Source organism: Neofelis nebulosa, chromosome 16 (genome assembly GCF_028018385.1).
Source record: "Neofelis nebulosa isolate mNeoNeb1 chromosome 16, mNeoNeb1.pri, whole genome shotgun sequence".
Taxonomy (NCBI): Eukaryota; Metazoa; Chordata; class Mammalia; order Carnivora; family Felidae; genus Neofelis; species Neofelis nebulosa.
Genome location: NC_080797.1, coordinates 16,252,427 through 16,276,674, shown reverse-complemented (window position 1 = coordinate 16,276,674; position 24,248 = coordinate 16,252,427). Strand labels below are relative to the sequence as shown.

The 24,248-nt window shown below is 62.2% G+C and overlaps 1 protein-coding gene across 8 annotated transcripts in view; it reads right to left on the bottom strand.

Annotated features, from left to right (window-relative positions):
* The window catches only part of RBFOX3 (RNA binding fox-1 homolog 3), a 427,350-nt gene that overhangs the window by 62,843 nt on the left and 340,259 nt on the right, over positions 1 to 24,248 (bottom strand). Inside the window, exon 1 of one of the 8 annotated variants that reach the window (XM_058704174.1) lies at positions 17,803 to 17,979. The exons of 3 other annotated variants lie outside the window; for them this stretch is intronic. In XM_058704174.1, coding sequence (XP_058560157.1) covers positions 17,803 to 17,907 — 105 coding nt within the window. In that variant the 5' untranslated portion in view covers positions 17,908 to 17,979. Of the gene's footprint in view, positions 1 to 17,802; positions 17,980 to 24,248 lie in introns of those variants that run through there. 4 more of the 8 variants (XM_058704177.1, XM_058704173.1, XM_058704175.1 and 1 more) reach the window with 4 other exon arrangements.

Below are 24,248 nucleotides of genomic sequence, written 5' to 3'. Positions count from 1 at the left end.
TTCTGACTCTGAGCCAGAACCTCTGTTTTCAGGGAGCTGTCATCCAGGAGAACATCCTTCTGGGAAGACCCAGCCAAGAGAACAAGTCCCTGGAAGCTGAGAGCCAGAGGGTGGGATTTGAAAGACAGGAAGGTGGCTCGCCCAGGCACCCGCAGGGCCCAAGTTCCCTCTCCACCTGTGCCCACATACTGTGGGCTCCAAGCTGCCCGGGTGGGGAGCCCCGGAGGAAGGCCCCCGTGGCCTGCCTGTGCCGGCCAGCTTCCTGCCTCTGGCTGGTGCAAAAGGCGTGCAGACAGGGTGCCTCGCTCTGTCGGGGCCCCTGCCAGGGACCAGCAGGTGCAGCACTGTCTCCCTGCGTGTGGCTTCTCTGTGCCCAGGTGCTTCGGGCGGCTCCTGGCCAGATGGTGTCCAGACAAGCCTGCTGCAGCCCACCCTGCCCAGGCCTGCTTGGGAGTCCAAAGTCTGCCCCTTATGCTGAGCCTGGCAAACGTGGGGCGGGGGGGCGGGGGGGCGCAAGGCAGGCGGCCGGCTCTGACGGGGGTGGGATGGGCCCCCTGCCCTGAGCAAGTTCTAGAGTGTCAGCAGAAGCAGCTTCCTGCTCCCCTCGGCTGGCAGGGCCCACCTTGGGGCCGTGACCCCGGCAGCTGGGACTGAGGCAGAGGGGAAATCAATGAAGAAGCCTGGAGGTGTTGGTGGTGGGAATTCTTCCCTGGCTGGTTCTGGAAAGAACGGCGGCAAGTCCCAGGCCCTCTGGGAGGCATGGGCTTTGCTGCGATCCTCAGGTTACCCACGGGCTCTCGGGGCTGCAGGTGTCGGGGGGGACGGGGGGCCCTGGGGCAGGATGCTGCAGCCACATCCAGGGGGTGTTGGGGAGACAGGACGGCTCACGGCATCAGGACTCCCCGAGCGTGGCCCCAGGCCCAACGCTTTCTGGGGTTATTCCATTAATTCTCCAATTCCCCTAGATGCAGGTGCTGGTCTGCAGGGAGAATCAGGAGGCCGTGGGGACTCTCTCAGGGGGAGGAGGACGTAGGTACCCTCCGCCTGGTCAGACCCCCTCCCCAGGGTGGGCAGCACTTTCCCCTTCAGTGTGGGGGCGAGGGTCTCCGTTCCCAGTGGCAGGAAGGAAGCTGCTTCGGAATAAACACCTTTGGGCGCATCTAGGAAGGGCCACCTTTGCCAATGACAGTGGCTTCGCTGGTGGCCTACAGGGCAGAGGACACAGCAAAGACAGCGGGTTCTCCGGGCTGTGGATGGGGCCCTGCTCTGAGCCTCACGTGGGTGGGGGGGTTTGGAGCAGCTGGGCTGGGGGGCAGGGGACCGTGCACGCCCCGAGTTCCCCCTGCGCCCGCGTCCCCCACAGGACCCCGCATCTTGCTCATCCCCCACTTCTGGCACCAGGAACAAAATGGGCACCATCTGCCAAGGAGAGACCCGGCCACACCCCGGTCTTCCCAGGGAAGAGGGAAGCGCCCAGGCCCCAGAGCAGACACAGCCAGACCGAGGCGGGAGGGGGGCCGCGGGGCAGAAGGGCTGTACCCCTGCCGTCCACCCCAACGCCCCGGGCTGGCTCCTCCCTGCCCCAGGCTGTCTCGAGCCATTCAAATATTTATCTTTGTTTCATTTTCCAAAAGGGGAACAAAGAGAAGGCAATGGAGAGAGGAGAAAAAATCCAAGTTTCTCATTTGAAAGTTAATTAGTCTAATTAGGTCTAATTAAGAGCCCCCAACACAATGCAGCTCGCAAATGAACTGCCAGCTCCTTATTTCCTCTGGTTCTCATTTCAGACGGAGCCGGGGAAGCCTGGAAGGGGGCTGGCACGGTGGGGTCCCCTCCCTCGGGGGGGGGGTGCAGACGGGGGGTGGCCGCACGGAGGCAGAGCTCGCAGGCGCGGATTCCTGCACAGAGGGCCTGGCCAGGCTGATGGGAGGGACTCACACACAGTTCCTCTTCCTGTCCTACGAGCCGGCTCCTTGGGCATCGGCCGGGGTGCTGTCTGACCCTGCTCTCTGGTTGGACTTCAGGCTTTATTTGCACCAGGGTCTGGATGCTCCCCTCTCCTGGGGTCTGTGGGTTTGCACACCTTAGGTGAGGTCAGACGGTCTCGAGGGGCTGAGTCCTAGTTTGGGGGCCTGGCGCCTGCCCCCCTGGCTGGGAGGGAACAATGACCCGCAGACCCTGGGTTTACAGAGTCCCAGGGACGTGCGTGAACACTGCAGGGTTCTGTACCGGGCACTGCCCACAGCCGTGATGGGGACCCAAGCGTGATGGGTGACCAATCTGGCTTTGCCTCGTCCCCTCCCATCCCCTTCCCCATCCCTCACGGGGCAGGAGCCGGGCAAGCCCGGACCCCTGAAAGGACACAGGAGACCCAGCTCCACGCATTACCCAGGCTTGGGCCCACATTTGTGCGTTTCTGGGGGCTCCCACCCAGCACAGCCCCGGGGAGGAGGGTGCCGGGCATCAGGCCCGCAGTGGGGGCAGCGCTCAGGACAGGGGGCTGGGGCAGGCGGCAGGGGAGCCCGCTACGAGGTGTCGACCGCCCAGGGCTCCCACGCAGGCTGCAGACCCAGCGAAGCAGCAGCGGAATGGCTGGAGGGGTTGATTTCTGAACCAAGATCAAAAGAATTAAGTAGGTTTAGCTGTGAGCGACAGGTGGCGGGGGGGGGGGGGGGGGGGGGGACCCTGAGCCACCCAGGGGGAGCTGATCTGGGCAAGGAGGTAGAGGGGCTTCAGGAGGGTCCTGAGCTAGGGCACAGCTTCGGGGACAGGGACGCTGGACACCCAGCACTGAGGTCCGGGGCGGGAGGCCCCGACGATGCGTTCCTGAGCACACGATGCGGCGGACGGAAGTGTCGGCGGTGTGGACCCCACCCACCCCGCCCGCCAGGGCTGCCCCCAAGCCAGGTGTGGCGGGAGAATCAAAACAAAGGAAGCCAGCAAAGAACTTCTCAGGTGATGACTTCTGTCCTTTGGCAGCGATGGTCGTACAGCCACACGTTTATTAAAAGTCACCCACCACACACCCTACGGTGGGCGAAGGTCACGGCAGGCAAGTTAGACTCAAAACCACCAAGGGGCAGAAACCTGGAGTCCCTGCTCTCCGGGAGAAATGCCCTCAAACAAGTGACCGCGTGGAAACCAGGGGGAGCGGGGGGGGGGGGGGGGGGGGAGGGGCTCTGCAGGAGGTGCCTCAGGGTCAGCTCCGTCTCCCTAAGACGGGCACGCCACCCCCACCTTGGTCTCTCCGTGCCTCAGGTTTTCTTTTCTGTAAAATGGGCTGATGGCCTCTGGGCTGGGCTGCTGGGAAAACTCAAGGAAGAGCATGCCGGGCCAGGTACGAGGCCGAGGACATCCTCCCCCCACCTGCTCCGCGGGGTCTGCGACAGGCCCTCTCTCTCAGGCACGAGGCTGAAGACCTCGCCTGCCCTCTGGGGTCACACCTGCCCTCCGGGGTCTCCATCAGGCCCCCTCTGCGGCGGCGCTGATCTGGAGGGGTGTGAACGTCCCAGCACCGCACTGCGCATGCGGGTCTGAAAGTGATGCACGGCCCCCTTGCAGCCTCCCGTGGGACGCAGCCCTTTCTCGCCCATCGCAGGGGCCCTGAGCCCCACCTTACAGAAAGGGCACCCGGGCCCTAAGCCGCAGTCTCCCGACCTCCCAGCCACCCTTTGCTGGCATCCTCAGCCCTCACCCCAAGCCTGCAAACGGCCTGGGGCAGGGTCTGCCTGCGACCCCAGGGGGAGGGCCCCTTGGTGCACCTCAGTTTCCCTGGTGCACCTGTGCTACCTCCCGCCTGGATTTCTTGCTCCACATCTTCCCCGTCGGCCCCACCCAGGGTCCTGGCCAACCTGGAGCCAGAGGGCGGCCGGAGATGCCAGAGGGGCCTCGGGAAGCTGTCTCTCTTGGCTGCTGGATCCTCTTAGGGTCCATTCCAGTCCCCCCACTCCCAGGGGCAGCACAGAGCCTACAAGGTTCTAGCAATTTCCAACCCCCTCCAAGGAGGAGGGAGGGAGAAGACGCACAACTGGAGAGGGTGGGGGTCCCCGGCCGGCTGCGAGCCACAGGGCCAGGTGGGGGGTGGAGAGCGAGGGGCCGTGGTCAGTCCTGGATTTATGGGAGCTGGGTAACAGCAAAGCCGCCACGAGAGACTCCACCGCCCCGAAGTCTCTGGGCACACGGCCCACTGTGACATCCAGCCCCCAGGGCCCCGGCCGCTCTGTCCCCCAGCTCCTGGGGAGCCCTGGCGCCCCCGGGGCCCACTGGGAGGCTGCACAGGGTGAGGAGCAGGAGGTCAGGCCTCCCATGTACGCCTTCAATTCTGCAGGAAGATAATCACTGTCATCGACTTGTGAAGGGCACAATCGCACCGCATTTGCTCCAGCCCAGGTTTAAACTGTTAATTTGCTACACGGAAATATTTAAGATAAACTACACACTTAGTGACCTTGTTTTAGCGATTCCTATTCTGGACTGAGTATATCTGCAGCTTTAAAGAGGCCAGAGCATCCGCCATTCCCGGCCTGGGACTGGCCACTGGGGCTGCACCGGCCACTATCCCCCCACCGGATGTGACGGAAGGAGGCACAGACGGCCCACGGACCCATGAGGAAACTGAGGCCCGAGGCCCGGCCCGCCCAGGGAGGCCCGACTTTGGGACACTGAGGACTCTGCAGGAGGCTCTGGGCACTGGGACAGAGACGGTGGCCCGGCAGGGACGAAGGCCGCTTGCTGGCTCATCCTCCCCGCTCCCCCCCGTCCTAGCGCCTGCCCCGGGCCCTGCGTCACGCAGATCCACATACCAGCCCGCAGAGCCACTCGCTCTGCCCTCTCCCCAGTCCCCAGTCGTCAGCCATGCTGCGGCCGTGTCATATGGGCCGTCCCTGGAGACCACCACATCTCTCACACACACACACACACATGCTCTCGCCAGGCTGCCTGCTGGCCCCAGGACACCTCTGAAACGGCCGCCCGGGCCCCTGCCCCGCCTCTGCCAAGGGGCCCCTGCACGGTGCTGGGGCTGCGGGAGTCTGAGCGGCCGGCTGGCCCTTGGAGCTCAGAGACGGGAACACACGTCCCCTCTGGCCCAGGCGCTCGCTCGATGGGCATCCCCTGTCTGGGCGTCGTCAGAAGAAACCAGACGATTTCCCACGCACCCTAGGCAGGGCCAAGGCTCGGACCAAGATGCTAGAATACCAATAAGGAGACCGAATTGGGGAAGTTCAGGGGCCCCCTCCAAGCTCCCCCCTCCTCTTGCTCCCAAGCCCACGCACTCACCCATCCTGTGCAGGGCGCGTGGGTGAACCTCTCCCATGAGGCCCCTCTGGGGGCCAGCTGAGGGTGGCTCCTCGGGTCACACCGAGCCCAGGACCGAGAAACTGCTCCCCCCCAACACCGTGCAAGCCCTCGAGGGCAGGGCCCTACAGCTCCCCACTGCAGGCGCCCCCCCACCCCCCCGCTGCAGAGCCCAAGAGGCAGAGGGCCCCAGACGGTAGGGCTCTGTTAGTGTGCCATGTCCAGAGGAGGTAGGCCCAGAGAGAGCAGCCTGGGGGCTGCCCAGGGGCAAGGGGCAGGGCCAGGGCACCGGCTGCTTAATGCCTAGGGGACAGAAACGTTCCGGAGTCAGACACCGGCGATGGCTGCAGAGCCTCGTCAGCGTACGGAAACCAGGGGGCTGCGCACTTCGCACGGGTGTGTTTACGATACGGGTTCTATCTCATTAAAAAGAGACCACACGGTGAGATGGGAAAAACGGTGGGTGGTGGAGATGAGCCACGCTTGCTTGCCTCCAGAACATTCCTGCCCCCTGAGCTTTGGAACCCCTGCAAGGGGCTGGGAGGGCAGACCCCGCCCCAGCTTCGTCACCTCCCTGCTGCTGTGCACGGGCTCGGAGCAGGTGCCTGGCTGGCGGCACAGGGCAGGCCACTGGGTCCCCGAGGCCGCCAGAGGCAGGGTCTCAATCACGCAGGTTCCCTGAGTACCTTCCACGTGCCAGGCTCTATTCTAGGTGCCGGGGAACCGGCAGTGAACAAAACACACAGGAGTCCTTCCCCTCCTAGAGGCAGGCAGATCAACAGGTACAGCGTAAAACGGATCAGGTGTCCATAAAGGCTATGAACAAAACTACAGCAGGGGAAGGTGAGAGACAGAGGGGGGGGAGGGGGACGGACGGGTGTGGGGTGGCTTAGTGACAGTCAAGAAAGGTCTCACGAGAGACAGCCGCGTCTTGAAGAAAATGAGAGCATGTCAGGCGGGCGTCTGGGGACTGGCAGTCCTGGTGAGAGCCATGCGCCCTCCTGCCAGCTGGCCAGGTGCACCCCCAGCCTGGCTCAGGCTGCCCCTGGCTTGTCGGCCTGTTCTCCCCGCCCAGACCCCATGCCTGGAACCGCCCCGGCCCCTCATCTGTGAGGCCTCCCCAGGTGGCGCGGAGGTGAGCATTCTCTACTCGGGACCCTCTCTGCCCCTCCCTCAGATGCTCTGGGTCCCGTCACCTTCCGCCCAGGAGCCTGTCCTAGGAGGCCGCCTGCCGCCTGGCCCCCAGCCCCTGCCACGCCCTTCCCCGGCCAGGCGTCTGGCAGTGGCTGGGGACGCTTGGGGCTGCAGGGTGGGGCCGCCACCTCTCTGGAGCGAGGCGCTGGGTGGTCCCATCTACCTTGCAAATAAGCTCTGAAGCATGTCTGAGGGCAGGATTCGGGGGGCCGCCCGGGTTGCAGCCGGGCTCAGACCAGATGTCAAGGGAGAATGAGAGATGAAGGGTTAGTTAAGCTGCCAAAATCATACAGTTAGGCCTTCACATCTGTCCGGTGCACCCTCTCTGGTCCAGCTGAACGGGCTGGAAAGGAGGCCAGAAGAGGGGGCAGGGCCTGAGGGTCCTCCTCTGGGACGTGCAGCCCAGTCTGGAGCTTGCGGGGGTTGGGGGGTGGGGAGTCCGGGGCTGGCGGGGGAAGGCCTCTGTCCGCCAAGGAGCAAGGGCCCCGGGGCTGAGCGCACAAACTGGGGTCAGGGCCACGGCCACAGGAACGGCCCACCCAACCACGCATCAGCACCAACCTCAAGCCAGAAAAACCACCGATGCCACAGGGACCCTCCTTCTCCACAGTCCGGGGGACAGCACGGGGGACGTGCAACATCTTCCTCACCGAGCCCACCGTATCCCTGTCCCCACGGCCCACCCCTGGGTCAGGCCCCGTTATCTCTTGCCCTGGCTTGTAGCCTCCTTTTTCCGTCCCAGACTCACCTTCGTCGCCTGGAGATCCGATCATGTCGTGGCCCCGTGCTCGAGGCCTTTCACGGTTCCCGACTGCCTACTGAGAAAAGCCCAAGTTTCTCCGCGAAGACCCAAACACACCCCCACTGTCACTCTCTCCCTTGCGCTCCAGGTTCCAGGCAGTCGAGGAAGCTGGCCTGAACGTGCTCGCCCCTCTGTCTCTCTCCCTTTGAGACGGTCTAGATTCACCACTGATACCCGCGGCAGAGCCCGGCTGCTGTGAGCCGCCTCCCCAGATCGCCCGCTGGGACCGGCCTCCTTCCTTCCAGACCTGCGCTGCCCCCCACAGCAGCCACCGGCCACATGTGGCTGCTGGGCATCTGAAACGTGGCTGGTCCGATGTGCAACGTGCCGTGAGCAAAAAATACAGAGTGGACGTCGAAGATTTAGCGTGAAGAAAGAATGCCAAGTATCTCGGTCACATTTACGTCGGTTAGCTATTGCCACCAACGGATTCTGGACCGGGTGAAATCAACCAGATCCCTCAAGTGGATTTCATCTGTTTTTTGCAACTTTGGTAAACGCAGCTGCTGGAAACCTCGGCGCCCCGGGGTGGCTCCCATTGAACCTCCGCGGACAGTCCTGCTCCGGGTCAGGGGTTGGCAAACTTTTGCAGCGAATACTTGGCGCTTTGCGGGCCATATGGTCTGTGTTGCAACTGTTCTGCTCTGCGAAGGCGGCCGCAGACGGCACGTAAACAAATGAGCGTGGCCGTGTTCCAGCAGAACTTTTTTATAAAAACAGGCGGGGGGGGGGCGGTGTGTGTGTGTGTGGATCGGACTCAGTGGTTTCTCCTGTAGGTCGCTGGCTTCCAGACTTTTGAACAGGACCACTTAGTACGATGTACTTTTTTAAATTTTTAAAAAAATGTTTATTATTTCTGACAGAGAGAGAGGGACAGAGCATGAGCGGGGGAGGGGCAGAGAGAGAGGGAGACGCAGAGTCCGAAGATCCAGGCTCCAAGCTGTCAGCACAGAGCCCGATGCGGGGCTCGAACTCACGGACCTCGAGATCATGACCTGAGCCGAAGTCGGACGCTTAACCGACTGAGCCACCCAGGCGCCTGGTTTTTCAAAACATTTTTAACGTTTTTATTTGTTTTTGAGAGAGACAGAGACAGAGCGTGAGCGTCAGAGGGGCAGAGAGAGAGGGAGACACAGAATCTTAAGCAAGCTCCAGGCTATGAGCTGTCAGCACAGAGCCCGACATGGGGCTGGAACTCACAAACCGCAAGATCATGACCTGAGCTGAAGTCGGACGCTTAACCGACTGAGCCACCCAGGCGCCCCCGATGTATTTTTTTTTTTTTAAGGGGAGAAAGGGGGAGATTGATTCCAGTGGCTGGCCTTTTATTTTTTACCAAATAAGGACAACAAAGAGAGGGGGGGGGTGGAAACAGCAGGTCTGTCACTTAACTAAAACGGGCATTTTGTACACAAAAGCAGATTTATGCTTATGGGCAGAAAATCACACCATTTAGAGTTTTGCTTTTTCCACTCTGCCGTGGGCAGGTGGGGACTTTGTTAGGAACACAGAGTGTGTGTAGACGGGCACGAGCAGGCTGGAGGGCGCGATGGGACTCAGACCTGCGGTCACAGATCCCGAGGCCACCCTGTCCTCACGCCCTGAAACACGGCGAGTTCTAGAGCGGTGTGACCCCCCCAGGCCTCCTGTCCCATGCCGATTCTGACGGAGGAGGCTGCGTTTCTAGCTGGCTCCCTGCGCTGCTGGTCCAAAGACCAGGCTTTGCGCAGCGAGGCCGACCGAGCTCTGTGTTGTCCAGCGGCACTTTTTGCGACGATGGAAACGTTCCGGATCGGCGCAGTCCGTTAACCACGACCCCACACGAGCACCGAGCTATAGAGACGTGGCTAGTCCCAACAGGTATGTGATGTGCATGCACCAGACTTCAAAGACTTAGCGCAAAATGAAACACGCAAACCACCTCGTCAGTAACTTATTTCACACCGATCACACGTGGTGGTGATTTTCTGCGACATACAGGGTTAAGCAAAACGTATTACCGAAATTCATCTCATCTGCTGCTTCTCACTTCTAAGTGGCTACCGTAAACTATAGACTTTCCCACCAGCTGGCTCCATATTTGCAACGGACAGCATTGTTCTAGAGCCTCTGAGACATGTGAGTCACCCAGCCTCTGTTGAATTCCTCCGGTGACAGGGAACTCATCACTTCCAAAGACAACCAATGGGAAATTACAGTTAGAAACGTCCTTTGAGATTTTCCCTTATTATTTTTTTAATTTTTTGAAATTTACTTTTGAGAGAGAGAGAGGGAGGGGGAGAGAGAACAAGCCGGGGCGGGGCGGGGGGCAGAGAGAGGGAGACACAGAATCCGAAGCAGGCTCCAGGCTCTGAGCCATCAGCACAGAGCCCGATGCGGGGCTCGAGCTCACGAACTGTGAGGTCATAACCCGAGCCAAAGTCAGACGCCCAACCGACTAAGCCACTCAGGTGCCCCAGAGATTTTCCTTTAAAGCCACCGCCCCTTCCCACCCTCTGGTCCTGTCCTGGTCTGTCCTTCCTGATGTGCCCGCCTGCTGACCTTCCAGGACCGTCAGCCTCTCGAGATCCTGTTTGAGCCTGGAATGCCTTCTGCTCATTCTCCTGACCGATCGTCCATAAACACGCCTGGTTCGGCAGTGCCTTTCCCACCAAAAACGGAACAAATCCCCAGGCACAGGCTCTCCATTTCTAACCCCACCTCCCATGCCAGGCAGCCCTCTCTGGTGGCTGTGCTGCTTCACTGATGAGAAACTGAGGCTCAGGAGGACGGCAGGTTGGGCAGAGCAGAAATCAGACCTGGCCCTGGTGTTTACTCCAGGCTTTACCCCTGGCACTTCCCCGTGTGGCTGGCGATGGCAGTGAGTTCTCGCTTGGCTCCCCGTCTAGTGGGACACTAGAGGTCGTGGGACCTCCCTTCCTCATACACAGTCCGAGATTTGCACCCACCACATGCGGAAGCTGAACCGGAGGGAAGGGGTTGGCCTCAATGACGTCTTAGTGACTCCCCGACCCCAGATGCATCGCCAGGGTGATGCATTCGCTCAGGGGCTCATGAACTTGCGTGTTTCTTTGGCTTGCTTCCTTTCGGTTCACCTTAACAGCTTGCTCAAGTTCCTTTTAAATTCCCGACCTGCTCATCTCCACCAAGAGCAGCAGGAGAACAAAGGAAGCCACCGAGGAACGAGGAACGAGGGAGCAGGGCCCCTCTCCCAGGCAGGTGGCCCAGCGTGGAGGCAGAGGGACGAGGGGAACTTCCCTCCGGAACGCCCCCAAATGCTGGGTGGTAGGTTCCCCGCGGTGGGGCAGAGAAGGGGCGGTTTTCATCGTCACAGCGGCTTCCTTCTGCCTTCTCAACGCCTGCCTACGACCACACGCTCCCACGCACGCCGCACACGAGCACTGCGGTCTGATTCCTGCGCCCGCACGCCTGCCCGCCGGACACACTGAAGCCGCCTCCTCGGGGTGACTAAGAGGCTGGACAGCATGCCTGGGTTGGTGACGATGGGGCAGGTATGGACCGGGAGGGGGGCAAGAAGCGGGAGTCTCTGCAGCCCCCACAGCCCTCCGGAGGGGAAGGAAAGAGAAAGCAAAATCCCACCTTCGAGACACAGAAGCCTGGGCCTGGCAGGGAAGACGTCGGCTGGCCCCCTCTCTGCCCACCGGGGTGGACCCCGCACGTGCCCTCGTGGCCACGTTCGGGGGGACACGTGCTTGCCACTCTTAGAACTCATCTGTTGTGACTGAGTCGAGCCTGTGACCCCAGGGGGCACAGGACTGGGGGCGGGGGGCTTTGTTTCCAACTCTCCCCCCCAGGGCCCTACTGTAGCGCCTGGTACCAACAGCTGCCCCGTGGATAATTCGTGGACGCCCTGGGGGTGCCGCCCTCCCCCTCCTCTGCCGACTCTCTGAGCTGCTCAGGGGCCCAGAAGCTACAAAGACCTTGATGGCCCCTCGGAGCTCCTAACCTGGGGGAGGACAGGACTTGCTTCCACTGCCTCTCGAGGCTGCCGCAGGTGGGCTGGGCCCGGCTGGCCCCAGAGCCTCCCCAGGCCTCCCGTGAGCCCCCTGGCTGCAGCCCCAGCAGGCCTCCTTCCAGAACCGGGCTCGCTCTCCCCGGGCACCCAGACACCACGGACCACACCTGCCGCACCGGCGACACAGAAGCCCGCAGCCGGTGCGGCTCCAGGCTGCACAGCCCCTGATGGAACCACGTAGCGATCTGCCCGTGGGCCGGCAGGCTATGGCGGGGCCCGGAGGGGGTCATGCAGGCTGGCCAGGGTTCAGAAGACGGGAGGGGGTGAGAATCCCCTGGGGGAAGAAGACACGGGTGAAGGGGAGAAACAGGGAAAACAAATATGGGAAGGGAGAGGAAGTAGGCCGGGAAGGAAGAAGGGGGAGGCTCAGAAGCATGGAAAATTCTGGAAGCGAGAACGGACACGAAGGCGGATGACAAAGGCTGGAGGCCAGTCAGGAAGCACGGAGAGAGGGGCTAGGAGGACAGAGGCCGATGGCAGGCGGGGACAGCCATGTGCAGCCTCACGGGGACCCCAGAGGCCTGGGTCGGCTGGTCAAGCCCTGGCCTTGGGGAGTAAGGGAGCCCTGTCGGCAGCTGCCGCTTCTTGGCACCTGGGTTAGAATCAACCCCCTGGTCACAGAGGCCCTCGAGGGTCCCTTGATCCCACACCACCAGGAGCTTTGGACGCTGCCCACAGGCCCGCTGCCGGCTGAGTTAGGAGTCAAGGCCCGCAGGCCCCGTCCCGGGGCTGGCCTGAGGCGCTGCGGGCTCCTGCTGTCTCCCTGGAGCCCCACATTCCACTCTGAGCCACCTTCAGGTGACTGTCCCCAGGACCAGAGAGCATGTGGGCCTGGACCTCAGCCTCACCTCCTGCAAGGACGGCGGCCACATGTGATTCCCAAGCTCTATGGCTCAGCACCTGTCCGGCCGGTGTCGTGGGCACAGGCTCTGGGCCATGCCAGGGGAGGGGACAGGCCGCGGGCAGAGTCGGCCCTGCTGCAGTGTCCTTCCCTGCCCTCTGCTGACCTCCCAGCACGCCCGCTGCGGCCTGCTTAGCCCCGTGCCTCACCATGCTTGCTCCCCGGCCCTGCCAGCCAGACGGGCCGGGAAAGCCCACAAACTCGGGTCCTGGTGTGGGGCCGTCAGCACGTGGCTTCTCTGTACTCGATAAGGACCCGGAACCTCAGTACAGGGGGGACCCGCTCCTCAGACTCACTGGGGGTCCCCGAAGGCAGGGAGGATGATGGCCAAGCCAACCCTTCACTTCTGATTCCGGGAAACAGGGTACGTCATTTGAACCTCAGTCTCCCGCCGTAACTGTGAGAGACGGGCGCAGGCCTCCTTGATGGAATTGGAAAATCCCGCAAACGCTGTCCCGAGAAGGGTCGGCCACTCCCCACCTGCTTCCGGGACCACCCCCAGCCCTCCGGGCCCCGAGACACGAACGTCTGTCCACATCGCGACGCGCTGGCTTGCAAGATGCCCCACGCGCCCCCACCTCTGGGCAGAGGCGCCGCGCAGGGCAGTAGGGGGTCCGCGGCCGCTCTGCGCAGACTTCGTGCTCCGCTGGGTCTGAACGCCCAGCACCCGGCCTCTCCTCCGTGGAGCGCCTTCCACCTGTGCCCAGGGCTGGACCTGCCCGCCCGGCTCCTGTGCCCATCATCTGCCCAGCGCACAGAGCTCCCCACTCAACGCTCTTCGGAGAAACCCGCGTGCCCGCAGAGCAAGATGCAACGAGGCAGGCCACGTCCGCTCTCCCCAACCCAACGGGAACCTCCGGAACGCTGCTGGCGACAAGTCTGTGGGCAAGATGAGAGCTCAGGCCGTGTGAGGGCTCCCGTCGGGTCACTTCTGTCTTGCGCGTGGCCAGGAAGCGGTCAGAGGGCAGGACCTCCTCGGTCGTCGATACCCCCCCAGCCCGAGGCTTCTGGGGTCGAAGCCAGGCTCTGCTGGCCGGTGGCTTTATGAGTCAGCACGTCACCTGGCCTCTACGTGCCTCAGTTTCCCCAACTGTAAAACGCGCACGTACGCTCAGCAGACTCCACAACAAATGTGAGCCGCCAGAGGGAAAAGTGGGTAAGAAGCCACAGACGCCGCGACCAGGGGACAGCAACAGAGCAGACGTGGATCGCGTGCCTTGCCCAAGACGCGGACACGCTTCTGTTCGGTGCCTGCCCCTCCCGTTGGCCGGGGCGTACCCACGGGCACGTTCTGCCACCTGGAGCAAACGTGTCTCAGACGGGGGTTCCTGGAATCACACCAAGGCGATAGGCCAACTGCCCAGGGAACAGAGACAGCCGTCAGGTGTGCTCGGACGGTGTCAGAAGGGGCGTCCCCTTTGCTACGGTAATTAAACCTACTAAGAGTTCCTGCGTTAGCGGGTCCGCTTCCCCCCCCCCCCATTGATTATTAATAGAAGAGCTTCCTAATGAATCTCAAATAGACCCCAGGATTCCCTGACCACCCCCCCTCTAGAAGTCTTTGGGTTCCATACCCCGAGGGAACGCGTCTTGTCAACAACACCAAGACGCGGCCCGCCTCACGCTGGAAGCTGCGTGGAAACGCCACATCCTCCGCGGAAACTTCCGGTGATTGCCAGTGTTGTCGAGGGCACGCAAGGCCATCTGTGATTTCATCTTGATTAAGAACAGAAGGATGATGAGATCAACAGAGCTCCAAACGCGGCCCGCAGGAAGGCCCCAGTGCTCACGGTCTCCAGGGGCTGCTGTCCGTGGGACCGGCCAGCATCCTGCCGGCACGGCCCCTCCTCTCCGTCACCGGCGCTCCCTCCTACGAAACTTAAGGCGCCTGTATCTCTCCCCCAGAGCGAGTTCCCGGCTTTGCAATCGGATATGGTGATGAGATTCCTCTATAGGGCACTGCAGCTTAGTAAGAAGTAATTACCGTGACAAAATCCCATTTTGTGGCACAGGGGTTCCCCCTCCCCCCAATTCTTTACAACTTTCTTCTACTAGAGCCCAGACAAGGGCCTCACAGGGAGTGTTGCTAATGTTCTAGATTTCTAGACGAGCTCCTTCTTGCTCTGAAAGGTGACCGGTATTGACCTCACCCCTTGCCGGGCTGGCCGCAATGCACCACGGATGACAGCACCCCAGGATCCCTAGGTGGGGCCAGATGTAGGGGGACCAGGGCTCTGGGCCGCCCCGTGGGAAATCGAGGGCCCAGCGGCGGGCGGGGCAGGTGGGGACACAACCGCTGCCCGGGGCTGCTAGGCTAGGCTCTTAGCGAATGCCAGAGCCCAGCTGTAGCCGGGTTTCTCCCGGTGCTGGGGGGACCTGAAGTTTGTCCAGCGGACAGTCGGAACTCTGACAAATAAATATCAGCACCACTGAGATGCTGCGAGAAAGGATGCCCGGCAACGAGCATCTCTAATGAATTACAGAGTCACTGCATCCCAGAGGGGACGCGGCCCGTCCTCTGCACACTTGGGGTCCAGCCCGTGCAGCGGGAAGAGCTTGCCACGTTAACAGAGAACGGCATTCTGCTGGTTGAGGTTTTACGTTCTAATTTCAAGTTTGAAAGACGGTATGTTTCCAACGCTCGCCTGTTTAAATGCTGTATCTTAATGCGCCGCAAACCACGTCTCTTGTCTTGCTTGATTTCACGTATTTGCTCCTGCTCCTGTTATCAAACGTGCTGCCGAGACTGAACACACAGCCTACATGCGGCACCAAGGCTCACTCATGCAGACCTGCAACTCCTCGGTGGGGCTGCGGGGGAGGCAAGCTTGGATTCTGGACACCCGGCCAGGGGCCGCCCAGCCAGGGGCCGCCCCAGGCCCCCTCCTCACATGGCCTCCGCTTCCAGGGGACACAGGAGGCTCTGTCTCACTCCCAACGTGGTTTGGGACAAGCAGGGTCTCCAACTAAGCGTCATTTTTTGTCTTGCATTGGCCCTGGACCACCAGACCTGCGTGAGCTCCTATTAACGTGTGCCCCCAAAGACAGCCCGGAAACGGCTGCATTAAGATGTTCCCCGGCCCACGGAGACACACGGCCACCCGCTGCGGAAATGCCTCGTAGGCAACAGGGTACTTCGGAGCTTGGCCCCAGTGGGCACGCTCTGGCTTTCCCAGAAGCAATTCTGCTCATGGCTGACACCCACTCGGAATGGCTACGGCTCATCGGCATCTTCTTGCTTTCCCGCCGCCCCTACAGAAAGTTCCAAATGCCGTTAGGTGGGGACGCAGTCACCCAGCCCTGGAAGAATCAGAGTGCCTTCCTCACCGGTCCTGCTGGCACGTTCACCCCAACTACGAGCACACGTCTGACTCCATCAAGATGATGCCAACATCTGGCATTTTCCAGAGGCTGGCTGGTACTTCATCCCAACTCAACCCTCCCATTCAGCCTGGGAGGACAGGACGCTTTCTCCAAGGAAGATCCTGAGGTTCAGAGAGGGGACCTGACTTGCTTATTGACACAGCCAATAAGCCCTGGAATAGCCTCCAATCCTACTGTCTGCAGAGGGGGCTGGAGTCTCTTCTAGCAGTCCAGGGCATACGTTCCGGTGGCCAGGGAGGGTGCTACAGATGCTTGCTACCTGAGTGGTCTGCCCCGTGACTTCACCTGTGGGCTTGTTAGAAATGCAGATTCCTGGGCCCCACCCCAGAGATCCCCAAGCGATCGCTGTACTCATGGAAATTTGGGATGCCCTGGAAGGCTGACCTCCCGGGTCCACCCTGACTGCGTGCAACTCACGTGATGCTGGAGAATTTCGGGAGTCGGCCACGGCTCGGGCTTGGACACCTGCCTGCCTGGGGGCAGAGGGGTCCCCTCAGCAGTTTTTGTGGCTATTGAGCTGTGCCCAGGACTGCCCAGATGTCACAGGTGGTCCTATGGAGGGTGGGATCGAGGGCCAGGGTCTCTGGATCCCAGGCCGCTCCAGCTGCCCTTTGCTCCTCACCTTCAGGCAGTCCCCCGGCCCTTCCTCTGCAGTTGCCGACGTGTTCGGCGATCCCCACTGCGCGGATCCTAGTAAGGGGCTGACTTGAGTACCCAGCAGTCCAGGGGCTGACCGACCTGGCTCAGCTCTGAGGGCCCCGTCTCTGCCTGCTGTGTGCACGGCTCCTCCTGAGCCACCTGCCATGGTCCCTTCTTTCTTGGCTCTCTGGAGAGCCCAAGGGGCACAAAAAGACAAGAACCCACCATCCAAAGGCCCAGCTCCACCTGGAGCCTGACATCGTCTCCAAGAAACACACACTTCTGGGCTCCTCTCTTCAAATGATACATGGGAGAGACGGCGGGGGTCCGTGGTCGCTTCAGGCTATTAGGCCTGGCCTGACCCTGACCATCAGCATTGCCATGACACCGACTACCTTCTGCCTCCCACCTCCACACCCAGCCCAAGGTGCACACCTGGTCCTAAGGGAGCCCTCCCGCTGGGTTGTGCAGGCCCCAGGACAGCCAGCCCGAAGCTCTCCAGGCCTCACCGGGCTTCTCCCTTCAAGCCCCAGGCCTCTTCGAGCAGGCAGCCGCCCCCACCCCTGCAGGCCCAAGCAGAGGTTCAGGGTGCTACAGATAAAAAAGGCAGCCCCACAGTGCCAGGAGGAAGGACAGGCCCCGAGGTGTGGGCGGCCACGGTGGGTGAGGCAGGCTACTGCAGCCCCCAGTCGGCTCTGGCTGGGCTGGGACTGGGAACAGCAGCCCGGAGAGACCAAGGGGCCTGGGGGAGGCGAGGAAGGCCCCTCTCCGTCTCCAATGCAGGCCTGGGACCGCACCGATTCCGCATTGGGTGGGATCGCAGGACCCCCCGCCCCGGCACACCACGGCAGGCGGGCAGGCGGGCAGGCAGTAAGCTGATGCTCTGCGCTCACCTCCCCTGGAGCGTCCTGGGGGATTTTGGGGGCTCAGAGTCGCTCTGGCTTTCTGCCCCCCTCACCAGCCGGAGCTTCCTGCGCAGCCCAGCAGATTGTAAAAGTCTGGCCCCAGCCCCCTCCCCGGCCGGAGCTCCCGGGCCTCCCTCGCCGGCCCCACCAGGCGGGTGGCCCGTCTCCCCCGAGGCCCGCTCGCGCTCCCCGCTGCAGCAGAGCTCGGCGCCCCCGCCGTCGCCCCCGCCGTCGCCCCCGCCTCCGCGCGGCCCCCCGGCTTTCCCGACGCGGCCGGGGAGGGGGGGGGTCCCCCGTCCCCCGCGCCCCCCGCGGCCCGGCGCGAAGTTCCCCAAAGTGACCGCGGCGACGAGAACCCCCGCCCCCTCCCCTCCGGCTTCCCCCGAGACTCCGCCCGCCGCCCCCTCCCGCGCCTTCGGAAAAGTTGCGAGCGACGCCCCAAACTCCGGCCCCCCGCCCGGCGCCGCGCGCGCCCCGGGCGACCCCGCGCTCGGCCGCCGCTCCCCCCGCCGGGCCCCGGCGCCATGACGCGGGGAGCGCAGCGGGGCCCCGGCGGCGGCGCGGAGGCGGCCGAGCGCGGGGTGGGCGGCGGCGCGGGGCGCACGTGCGCCGGGCGGGGGGCCGCGCCGGGCCGGGGGCCGCTTACCTGTTGGAGGTAGAGGAAGGCGGGCGGGCAGGGCACGGAGTGCGGGAGCATGCTGCCGGAGTTGGACAGCAGGAGGCAGCCCGAGTTCGCCATGGAGCACAGCATGGGGCGGCAGGGGGGCGCCCGGCGGCCGGAGGCAGCTCTGCGCTCGCTGCGCGGCTCGCACCCTCCGCGCGTCCCTCGGTGTGTGCGCGCGCCCAGCCTCCCGGGCGCCCTCTCGGTCTCCTCCTCCTCTACCTCCTCCTCCTCCTCCTCCTCCTCCTCCTCCTCCTCCTCCTCCTCCTCCTCCTCCTTCTCCTCCTCCTCCTCCTCCTCCTCCTCCTCCTCGGCCCTCCCCTCCCCCGCGCGGCGCTCCTCAAGAGGGAGGCATGGACGGCGAGCGGCGCGCTACTGCCCGGTGCTCCCCTGCCCGGGCGGGGGTGCTGGGGAGAGCGCGCGCGAGAACACGGCCCGGTAGGCTGTGTGCGCGAGAGAAGGGGTGAGGGCAGCGGGGGAGCGGGCGCCCGTCACTTTGGAGCCACCGGAGCCCTGTCTGCAAAGAGTGGCGCGTGTGCGTGTGAGTGCGCGCGTGTGCGCGCGTGTGTAGCGGTGGGAGGGGGAGCCCCTGGCGTACTCCAACATCAAACAGAGCCCCGCACCGAGGGAAGAGAATCCGGAACGACGGCGCGACAGCTGATCCCACACTTAACCCCTCGCCCGCCGGCGCCCTCCCCCCCGGGCCCCTCCGCGGCCCTCCTCCTCCGCGAATCCGGCGGCCGCCCACTCTCCCCCCGCCCCCCCTCCCCCCCACCCCCCGCCGCGGGGTCGGGGTCTGGAATCTCCCTCCGGCGGCCTCGCTGTGTCCGCCGGCCGCTGCGGACAGGAGCGGCTCTGCGGCCCGACCGGAAGGCGCTTCGTCCTGCTTGGCGTTCAGAGAGGCGCCTCTCATAAGCGAGGCCGGCTCCGTGGCGGGGATGTCGGTGATGTAATGAGGGCATCTACGCAGAGGCTTCCGAGCGAGCGGGGGGAACGCTTCTCGGCTGCCCAGAGCTTGGAAACCCAGCTGGAGCCCCAGGGGGCTTCTCCCGCCCTCCCCTTGGCCCCCAGACCCCATTTACACCGTAGGCCTGCCACAGGCACATGGTCTCGTGGATATTTAATGGGGGGGGGAGGGGGGGCAAGGGGCACTGCTCACAACGCATCCTTCCCTCCCCATCCCCAAACCCACTGGACTTGGTGTGCGCGCACAATGCAGCGAGAGCACATGTACCCACCTCTGAACCCAGTCCCTGCCTGGCACGGGTCCTGATTGTCCCCTGCAGCATCCCTGTCACAGGTGTGTGTGTGTGTGTGCGCGTGCGCGCGCGTGTGCACATAAATCTGTAGTTCACCAGCCACACACCCCCCCCCCCCCCCCCGCGGGCCTGCCACACGTTTACACTGGACAGATGCCCCTGGCCAGGCTCAGTTAACCAGGACAAGCCACAGGTGAACCTGGCCGTGAGGGACCGTCTGCTGCTTGCCACCGTTCGAGGTGGAGACGGCAGGGAGATATACCTGACTAACCACCTGTCCCACTTACGCATGCTCCCCTGGGCAAGGGGAGAATCCCAAATATCCAGCACCAATTCTGGACTCACCTGTCTTACCCAAAGGCACCCGTGATTCCCTTTCACTTCTGAGAGCGAGCCCCTACTCTGGAGAGAGGAAGGGCCAGGACCACCCTGGGATGGGATGACCACCAGCCTGAGAAGCAAACGGAGGCCCCTTCGCACGCTCTGTGACTTCAGGGAAGTCGCTTGTCCTCTCTGGGCTTGCATTTCCGCACCTGCCCTAGAGGTTGGGTGGATGATGTCCGAGGACACGTCTTAGGGTGCTCACTGCAGGACGTGTCCATGAGGGTCACTTAGGAGGAAGCAGGGAGGAGGGGACAAGGATGGGCTGAGGAGGGGCTCCCTCCAGGCACTGTCTGGAGCAAGCTCGGCTTGAACAAGGCAGGCAGATGTGTGCCCCTTGGACACCTCATGTCTCAAAGCAGCCTGCACAGTCCCTTCCTTAGAAGGAAAGGGGTACAGTGTCTGGAAGGCAGGCGGATAGCAGAAGGGGCAGAGAGGAAGGGACTGCCGTGGGGAGAGCCGGCCCCCGCCAAGCAGTTGCGCTTGCCTGACCCTTTTCCGGAGTCCTACTCCGTGATCCTCCCACGGGTGGGGTTCGCAGGCGTGGCTGTGGACTTGCAGAGGTAGCCCCCTGCCTTTGGGCTGGATGGTTATTGGCTCGTCTCCCGGACGAGGCTCCCCAACGGCCTGAGACAGTGGCGGGGTGGCCGGCGCTGAGGTCTTTGGCATCTGAGGGAGGGGACCTGGCCGGGTATAGCATTTACGAGGGGACAACTTGTAGAGGGCTGTCCTGTGGAGGCTGGCACCCCAGAGTGGCCCTGGCTGCAAGAGCAGGGGCGGCCCTGCGGGCCTCTTGCCTCCCAAGTCCTGCTGTCCTGCCCTCCTGTTTCAGGAGACTCCCCTCTCTCCTGTTGTCGCCTCCCAAGCGGCTCGTTCCCTGGAGGACATTCAGGAATCTGGGGCATCTGTGTGGCATTCACCCCCCAGCCCTGGGCTCCTCGTCCACTCTCCATGGGAATCATTCACTCGTTCATTTGCCTTTGTTACCAAGCATCTACTGAGATCGAGGCTTTCTCCCTCCCCATAGAGGATTTGAGAGTGTGTCCTAATCATTGCCCAACACATAGGAGGCACCGTTTGTGGGCTGCCTCTCCTGCTTTTCCTTATCGAGAACCCACTATGTGCAGACAGGCATTGCGCCAGGTGCTGGAGCTACAGAACCAAGATTCTCTGCCCAGGAGTGAGTGTACCGTCTGGTGGGGAAAGCAAGCCAAGACCACAGCTTATTGGGCTTAAGACCTGTGACAGCCCAGGATAGTGGGAGCTCAGGTCTGGGGTGAGCTTAGACTTGGGGTTGGGTCAGGGAAGTTTTACCTAGAGGGACCCCTGAGCTCAGTGGTTGGCCCCACGAATGCCCGCCGTGGCGCCGGGATGGTTTTGGGCACTCTTGCACCTGGTCATCTGCGGGGCCTTTCAGCCCAGCCACCTGGCTTCAAGCCTCACCTCCAGAGAGTGTCAGGCCCCGGGAGCATGTCTGGACACCTGCCTCCATCAGCCAGCTAATCACACCCGGGCTCCAGGGAGACCGAGAACAGCAAAACAGAATCTTAAAAACCTCCAGAAGAAGGATTCGAACAATGTTGTGTGTCTGGCTTATTTCTCAGGACAGGGGGCTGGTGTGCCCACCACCTCTTGAGCTGTGCCGTGGGCTTGTGGCTTCCACTTTGAGCCAGTTATTAGCTAACAAACTGAGACAGGCCTCTGTCCACTGGGCAGAGGGGGCGTTGTCTTTGTGGGGGGCGGTCAGGCCGCTGAATATTTAGCCCATCTGGTCTCCCCCTCAAGAGTTGAGGGTTAGGAAAACAGGAAATTTGCTGGCTGGGTCACAGCATCGCCCCAATGCCTGGAATGGCACCTGGCAGGGATGAGTGCCGTTGTCCCTGCCCTGTCACCCCCACCTCAAGGCTTATCCTGATGCTGAGTGGGCCACGGTGGCCAGAGGGGCTTGGAAACACAGGCCCTGAGAAGACTGGGCGAAGCTGTTACAAGAAACCAGAGCCCCTGGGGTTGGCGAGACCATGTTTTCTCCACAGGCTAGGGGAGAAAGGAGGAGAGTGGCCTGTGCTCCTCCAGCAGTGCTCCTGGGAGCACCCCAGTGGCACAGAACACATCTATGGTGACTCTGAGTCTGAGTCTGTGCCATCCCGACGGTCAGGAACCCTGCCCTCCTCCGGGGCCTAGACAGTGACGTGCAACACTGTTCAGTTGGACTGAACTCCTCCCAGCCTTCCAGAGCCCCCAGTGCCTCCTGAGTGGTGGGTTGGCGAGGCCCGGGGCCCCGGGGCTCTGCTACCCCTGCTTCTGGGGTGAAGGGAGGCTGCGCGCTGGGAAAGGCTGTCAATCCAGTGCTAATATTCACTACTTTAAAAAAAAAGCCAAGGAAAAAAATATCCCATTCGCCCTGAATCTGAGAAAGCCCTTGTTAGGGAGGCAGGAACTGAACTGTAATTATTTCTGCGCTCCTGGGCACCACTATAAATATCAGGCAAGGAGGCACCTCAAAAGGTCCGGATGGTTCCAAGGCTTTGGAGATCTCCTGGCTCCTTCCTGCCCCACCCCCCACCCCGTGTCACCTTCCCTGGAGGAAGCCCTCCTGTCTTTCCCGCACTTTCTGGGAGACCCAGGCCCACATAGCCTTGCTAACACCCTCAGTCTCTTTGGTGTGCACCTCTGTGACATGGGGACTTGGGAGTCTCCCTGGGGAAGGGTACGCCAAAAAAGAATTCGAGATGGCCCGTGTTTCTAACAAAAGGTGGGCACGACTCTGTGGTCAAATGATCTGGTGCAGTGCTGCCCATGACGCTTGTCCCATCCTTTGGAAATTCCCAGGGCCATCCGTCAGGCATGTCCCAGCAGGAAACGAGAAGTCCCACAATCCCTTTAAGGGAGGTTGGGTAGGGGGCTGCGTTACTATGGGCCTGCCCCTCTCTCCCCTTCTGAGTGCCCAGGCTGGCGTCCTCGGCCGTCACCTATGCCGGGAGGACAGCCTGGAGCTTGGCAAAGGCGTGCCAGGACAAGGGGTGAGCTCACCGTCTCCGGTTGCAGCGGGGCCATAATCGACAGAGACAGCGTGCTCCGTGCTCTAGCAGAGCCAGATCTCCCTGCCCCAACTTCGGGGTATTTGGCACAGGCTTGGGCATGAGCACTGGAGGTGGGGGCGAGGAGGCGGGAGCAGCAGAATCGTACGTGGCGTCTCCCCGGTAGGGTGGGCTCTGGTGGGCATGGCTCAGGGAGCGTTGTGGGTGCGAGGGAGGGTGGGGTGACCCAAGAAGCCTCTTCCATGGGAACCAACCAGCTGAGCGCTCTTCCAGGGGGATCACACCCCAATTCCAAGGCTGAGGGAACTGGACTGGAGTCAGGGGAAAGCCCCCGGCTGCTGGGGGCGCCTCCAACAGACACCACTGGGGAGATGTCAGGTTGAGGACAGGAGGCCCTTTGTCTTCAGGTAAAATGTGGGAAGCCCTCAGATCCCCAAAGGTGACGGCTTGCTTCCTTACTTTGGGATGGGGGGAGCATTTTCTGCCTCGTCCATGTGTCCAATTCACCCAGAAGAGCAGAAGAACTGCGGGGGGGTGGGGGGGTGGTCAGCCCCTGTGACTAAGGGGACTGCTCCTGGCCAGGTTGGGAGTGAGCTGCCCTGGCTGACGAGGCCACACTGGAGGTGTCCAGCAGAGGGCCCACTCACACCAGCCAGAGCCTCCCCTTTGCAGCCAGGCCTGCGAGCAGGGGTTGCTGGGGATGCTCCCCGCCCGTGGGCCCCTCCACACCCCTGAGCCACGGAGCATTCGGCAATGCAGAGGGGAAGCCAGGCCAGGCCCGCTCCGGGCTGCCAGGGCCAGCACCCACCTTCCAGCCCAGCAGCACCCCCTTCACACCCACTGGTGCTGTCCCCCCTGGTCCCAGCAGACTGCAGCGAGAGTAGAAACCGGCGTGCAAAGGAAGTTTATTTATCTGTTTAATTAAGAGGCGCTTGCCCATCGTCTCACTTACAACCCTGTCCCGGCAAAATTAAACAGAATAAATATAGGAAGACTGAAAGCAAAGGGCACACTCGAGATATACAGGCAAAGCCAGAAGTTGCACGGGGTTGCGGTTATAAGCACATCTTTCTTTGGCAAGTTCCCCTCCCCTCGGGGCCCGGGAGCCAGAGGAACGCGCTCAGAGAAGGGGCTGTGGGTGCCGTGCGGATCTGCTCTTTCCACTCAGGACTATTGCCAAGCTTTATTTATTTTGAATGAGCCCCCAGGACTTCTGCCTTCTCCTCTTCTGGAGCGGGGGAGAGAGCTCATCACAGAGCAACGAGAACATCTGAAAGCAGCCAGTGCTGTGAAGCTCTACCTTGGGGCTTGGTGGGTAAGAGGCCTCGGCAGCTGCAGCTCTGAGAAGCTCTTTGCAGGCTCCTGCTGCATCTGGGCCATGAGCTCCTGGCAAGGAGGCAGAACGGGCTGAGAGAGCTCGGGAGAAACAGACCTGTGCTCTATGGTGCCAGCTGTGGCCAAGCCACCATTCAGGGGATTGGCCCCAGAATCTCACACAAGCCGGAGGAGGAAGGGGAGCGGAATTTTTATTTCTGTCTCTGATAGAAAGCTTCAAGAACCTGAAATGTTTGCTTAAACATCCCAGGAACGAGAGTGTCCAAGGGGGAAAAATGGCGATTTGCTGTCATTATTGATTCCCAGCTATAACAATACCTCGCATTTGCTCAGTGCTTTCTTAACTTTTTCAACACCCCTTAACGTTGTCTCATTTCGCTGGATCCTCACAAGGTAGACAGGGAAGGTACGATAATGC